This window comes from Puma concolor, chromosome B1 (assembly GCF_028749965.1).
Source record: "Puma concolor isolate L17-30 chromosome B1, mPumCon1.1.hap2, whole genome shotgun sequence".
Classification (NCBI taxonomy): Eukaryota; Metazoa; Chordata; class Mammalia; order Carnivora; family Felidae; genus Puma; species Puma concolor.
Window position 1 is genome coordinate 47,504,939 of NC_141670.1, and position 6,000 is coordinate 47,510,938.

At 49.2% G+C, this 6,000-nt stretch overlaps 1 protein-coding gene across 10 annotated transcripts in view; it reads right to left on the bottom strand.

Annotated features, from left to right (window-relative positions):
• UNC5D (unc-5 netrin receptor D) overlaps positions 1 to 5,677 on the bottom strand; it is a 568,239-nt gene extending 562,562 nt beyond the window's left edge. For 6 of the 10 annotated variants that reach the window (XM_086703735.1, XM_086703731.1, XM_086703732.1 and 3 more), the window contains exon 1: positions 5,302 to 5,674. In XM_086703735.1, coding sequence (XP_086559861.1) covers positions 5,302 to 5,404 — 103 coding nt within the window. In that variant the 5' untranslated portion in view covers positions 5,405 to 5,674. Of the gene's footprint in view, positions 1 to 5,301 lie in introns of all 10 variants that reach the window. The other 4 variants (XM_086703727.1, XM_086703726.1, XM_086703730.1 and 1 more) reach the window with 2 other exon arrangements.
• Positions 5,678 to 6,000: the final 323 nt, after the last annotated feature.

Sequence of the window (6,000 nt, forward strand, 5' to 3'; positions counted from 1 at the left end):
TCTGGTCTTTCGGAAACAGTATCAGGAAGTGTTTTTCAGTCCCGCAGTAGTCTGATGTAGCTGAGAAGCATAATATGGGAGTGTTGTTTCTCCTCTAGCCCCATAAACGCAGCCCAGTACTTCTGCCCCTAATTTCTGGGTCAGCGAAGTCGGTGGGGAGGGGCAGGTGCTGAGCACAAAATCCGTGATACACCCTGTATTGCACACACATCCACTTTCGGGAGAAATACTCCAGAAGCACAATGGAGTTCACAGTGGATTTCTAATACAGTCCAAAGTGGATCCATTAACATCCACCTAATTCTGAAAATTATCTACACACAGCATGTGTATGCGCACAATGAGACCATACGAGGCAATGTGGCCCAAACAATTAGAAGTTCTTTTCAAAGTGGAAATGCAAAATAGAACGAATATCTATTTTCTATAAATGAATCTAGCCATCTGCCTTGAAAGAGCAGCAGCAGGAGTACCCAAAACAGCAGAAACAGCAGCCTCTGGTGTTAACAATCTACTCTCCAATCTCCTGCTCCACATTTCCCCGGCAAACAAGGCTAAAAATACAAGACATGCAACAAATAGTCTCTTGGGATCTGCCATTCCATGGATGGCGTATTCAATCAGAGTAATATTTTCTGTTGAAATTCAAAATTGAAAAAAAAAAAAAGCAAGCTATCATATTAGAAACGGGCGTTCAGAATTTTAAGTGTGAATCCAATCCCAAAGTATATTAAGCTGAATGGTGAGAGGGTGGTTGTTTTCATACAACATAAATCTCTGAGATTTATCTGAATATATTTATAGATTTATTGAAGCTACTCTAAATGCCTCTACAACTCTCACAGTTACAGAGAAATCATTTTAGCGCTTTTGTCACCAAAATGTAAGGGTCGCTTTATTTTTGGCATAGGTTAGAAAACAGTCCTTGTTTAAGGCTCTGGAGGAGGACAGTGCAGGTTTGAATCCAGGCCCCTCCATATACTACCCCTCTATGGCCTTAAACAAGTTATTTAACCCTTGTTTGACCTTGTTTCCCTATGTGAAAAATGAGATTACTTACCTCACGGTGTTATTTTAAGGACTAAACGAGTTAACATACATGAAGCATTTAGAATAATCAATGGCACATGCTAAATACAATAATCACTATTATTATTTCTCACTCAAGGCTACAAAAATGCCTTCTCTTAAGGAACAGGTATGATATAAGGAGCGGTAGCAACACAATGGTAGTTTTCATGCCAACAGCGGCCACTGAGCAAATGAGGGCGTGAGCTGGTCAGTGTCTTCACCTAGAATTTGCGGCTGTCACTACAGGAAAGTTCCCGCTAGGTATTCAGGCAAGTCAGTAGTTCAGAATGAGAAGACAATGCCATGGCTGGTCAAGTGGCACTTCCCTGAGTATGAGACAATCAAGATTAAGGGCCAAAGTGCAATCAAGAAGCATCCCCATCAGGGCTTTCTGCAAACGTGTGTGCCTGTCCATTAAGAGGATGCCTCTACTCCCACTATGACCTTCCTTAAGGGGATGTTACAGAAAAATCTTTCTTTGGATGGACACCTGTCTTTGGGATTTGATTTTAATGCATATGGTCTGAGCCTCTAGCCTTCATAATAAAAAAAAGAACAAAAGGCACAAGGGAGTGGTATCAAATACTATCTCCTCTACAACAAATTCCTTGAGAAATCTTTAGAGTTGGCGGTATTTTAAATTAGGTTCTATATACGGTAGAAGGAAGACAATAAAGTCATTGAGGCGATACAGACAGAAAAGGGCTTCCCTACCTAGTAAGACAGCAAGGTCTGGAATGTAGTCCTACAGTTCAGACACCTCACGGAGGATTCCTGGCCCCCTAATTTCTCCCACCCTAAGGGGCTCTGCTTACAAAAGCGCACACAGGTCACTCAAAGAGTGAGGAAAGATTTTTCATAGGAAGACAATGAAAAAGGACAACAAGCGCTTTTCTTAAGGGCCAGATCAGAACAACTAACCTCTTGTTAAGGGCTGAGATACTTAAGACACTCCTTGAACACACTTTGTTGGGTAGGAAAAGAAGATGCCATTGGACTGCTCAAGCTGCGAGCACAACCCAAGAGTTAGAATAAGACAAAGCTGGCAGGAAATTGGGAGAAAACACTCTTTCCTGATAGCACTATGGAGGGACAATTTTTTGAGGAAAAGGAACAGAATGAAAAAGGTGGGGGGGGGTGCATATAATGGTCACTAGGGAGGAAATGACAATAGATTTTAAGATGTATGAACCAGATAGACAAATGGATTTTAAGTATGTGTAAACCATCTGACCCTATTATGCCTAGATAATAAACATGTACCACTCATGCCCTTAACGCATTTCTATAGCTATTATTAGGAAGATTTCATTGTCCAGGAAATTTTTTAAAGCAAGGAACTGTAAGTTTAGCCTATCTAAGATCATCTCCTCCCTGCCTTTAGATGAGGGTATCTTAGGTACAGTATCTAATACAGGAATCACAACCAGATCTGGAGCGCCACTCCAGTTTTTCAAAGAACAAAACAAATCAACATGACAACATGATGTGGATTCAATTTGCACTTGGCAGGTCATGAATAACTTTTAAACAACCTTCTTTTAAGTTGGAAAGTGTTAAAATATACAGTAATCATGGCACCAAAGTGCCTTCCTCACAGTATGCCAGAAGTCAGGAACATAAATCTAAAGAAGTCAGTCCTGTTTGCAAAGGAAGGAACCAGAACACTGCTCCTTGGGCCACTCACTACTAGTTTCTACAGGCAGTGTCCTGCCCCAAGTATCTTCCTCTTTGAGTACATTCACTTAAAGCCAATCACCTGAAACCACCTCCCCTCTGATTTTTAGTGGGTTTTACATTAGGTATGGAGAGGAAAAGGGGAAAAAAAAAAGTTGGTGCAATCATCTTAGAAACAAAGGATAAATAACTGTAAAGAATATGCTACTGAAATGTTAAATATTCCTAAATCATCAAAGGAAAAGCATAATTCTATATAGCCTGTTGTTTAGAGAAGGGAGAACACCTTGGTTCAAATCAACATGGAAAGGCTTGCAGGGAAAAAAAAAAAAAACAACTATTTCTTTGGATAAAGAACCACCACCTAGGGCCAACCGTATGGAGGCTGGTCAGACTACTCAGCAAACATGCCACAAGAGCGCACCTCTTCTTGCTTTTAATGAAGGGGCACCTGCCCCAGCAGGCAGACCTTAGGTAACATTGAAACCCACCCTTTGTTCTGAAAACTACAATTGAGCCCACCTGTCCAAAGCCAGGTGCATGTAGCTTCACAGATTCCAGAGCCCGGCTTACTACTCATTTCTTACAGAATCTCTGACAGATGCTAAGGGTAATGGGCTTCACACCCCAAAACGTAACATACTACAAGGGAAATATTAGTCAGATTTACTGCTCCGCGCCATGTGTCTTGAACATTACTATGATCCGTGCAAGACATTTTGTTGTAAATAAGCCTGCAGAGTGTACAGTATGTTTTCTAGGAGACCTTTAAGGAACAGCTTGCAGACAAGAGGTGCTAGCCTTAGTTTTACAGCCAGCAAAACTCCATCCAAGAGGCTTCTGGCATATCCCCACCTCTTGTTTGGAGCTGGCTTCAAGACAACTCCACCAACCAAATTCCAAGGGGTCAGGACAGGGAGCCAGTCACTCTTGGGTATTCCACACCAAATAGCAGGTGGGAATTCAGACATTTAGATAACTGAGAACAAGCCGGCTTTTCTCCATAACAGTATATTAAAAACAACTGAGCTGACTTTGCAAGGAGGCATTCTCCATAGTAAATTAGATGGCTGAAGCCTGTGCTTCCTCCAGCAAGGGAAAGAACTATACTTCACCATAACCCGGTGTGTGCAATCACCGGGGCTCATTTTTAAACCTTTGCTGCTTTTTAAAGGGCCTGCTTCACCAAAGGAAGAAAAAGCAAAAGCAAAAAAAAAAAAAAAAAAAAAAAAAAAAAGTTTTCAGGAAATGAAAAGCAAATAGTCACTGAACAGGATCATAAAGCAGAAAGCCTCTATCCACCTCTTTTCCTTTTTAATTCTTCATTCTAGGCACCCAGACTGTTTTTAACACACCGTTAGCTTTCATAAAAATTAGATTACAGAGGTTCTTGTGTGATCGTCCTGAACCCCTTCCACACTCCCGGCCACGCATTAGGTTCAGGATAGCCAGAGAGCAGAACGTGAGGTGGTCAGTTCAGTCCCCGCTTCCAGCTGGAGGAGCGTTAAGTAAATCATTCAACGCAATTACATATTCTAAACCTAATGGATGGCACACGGGGAAGGAGAAAGCTAAAGATGGGCGGGAAGGAGAAGCTTCGGGATTATTTCCAAGGTAAAGCCACAATACTCAAGCTACGTCTGAAACTGTCTCTGATCATCTTCAAAACAAGTCGGCGGGATTTATCTTTAACTTGATGCTCCCGGTTCTCGCTCACGGTGCAGGTGAAATCAGTTGCAAATTTTCACTCTACTGGAGTCCGGAGGATCCAGGAAAATGGGGTTTACGTTTCAAAGTCAGCAAGGAGCGGCGTTTCCCCGCGGCTCGGTGGAGCCCCGCGCTCGCTAGCTCCCTAGCTGGAGTGGGCACCTGGTAGCAAGAGGAGGCGCCGGGTGAGCCGGCCTCGGGCCAAATGCTTATCCCGGCTCCGCACCGCAGGCTCAGCTAACGCGGGTGGTGCACAAGGCTCTCCCGGGCTCCCGCACGCACGCGGCCTCCTCGAAAGAAAACCCAGTGCTAAGTCCTCTAGCGAGTGTCGCCCCAGGAGTGTCACGCTCAGCGGACTTTAGCTTGGGTGTTGCTCCCCAAAAGGAAAAGGCGCCCTCTCCATTCAAGCCCACCCTACGGAGGGAGACCTCTATCACCCCGCCCCTCTCGCAGGAACTCTCGGACACAGCTCTGCGCGCCCACCCATGATCTCTCTCGCCTTGGAGACAAGTGGAGAGGGCAGGGGAAAGAGATTGGAGCGAAGAGGTGGGTACTCGGGTCTGCAGCAATTGCGGAGGGATCGGAAAAATGGAGCAGGCGATGCGCGTCAAGGGTAGGGGCCCCGGTCACAGCAACCTGTAGGATTGCGGCTGATCGCAAACTTGGGGTGGGAGGCAGGGTCCCCTCGGAGGTCCTCCGCCGGATTCCCACCCTGTCGGGTCCTCGCGCGGAAAGGCGCGGGGCGCAACTTGCGAAGCCAACGCCGCGGGCGCGGGTCCCGCTCAGTCTCGCCGGCGCCCCCTCGCCTCGCCCCCGGCCCCGCCGCCCGCTCTGCCCCGCGCTTACCTCGGGCAGCCGCAGCCCCCGCCGCCCAGAAGCAGAGCCCGAGCCACGGGAGCCACCGGCGCGCCCCTCCAGCGCCTCCTCCTGCGGCTGCCGCTCTCCCCATGCTCCTCGCCCCGCTCGGAGTCCGGCTCCTCTTCCACGCCCCGGGCGCCCGGGAGAGGCACGGCGAGCCGGGGGCCGAGACGAGCGGGTCCCGGAGGTCTTCAGCGAGTGACTGATCCACGGCGGCTCCCTACAGCCTCGGGGCAGCGCGCTCCGAGCCGCCGCTGGCCGGGCACCGGGAGCCTGCACGCGCCCCCATAGCTTCCCGCGGCGGGGCGACCGCTGCCGCCGCGGCCGCCACCGGAGTCGCGCGTCGTTCCCGCAGCACCGCTCGCCGCGCTCCCGCCGCTGTCGGGTTCGAGACTACGGGGCGGAGGAGCGACTCCGCATCGCTAATGAGATGCCCGCGGCCGCCCCTTCTCCTCCCCTCCGAGCTGCAGCCAATGAGCCGGGCCGGGGCGGGGCGGCGGCGGGCCGCGCGGGGCGGGAGTCAGGGGGGCGCAGGTGAGCCCCGCCGCGGCCGCCGCACGCGCTCCCGGGTATCTCCGCTCTCGGCAAATAGCCCCCGCTCCGGATCGAGGCGGCGGGGCCTGGGGCCCGTTCGGGGACGCGAGCGCACGCCTACGGGCGCGAGCGAGCAGCGCCTGCGGGCCTCTC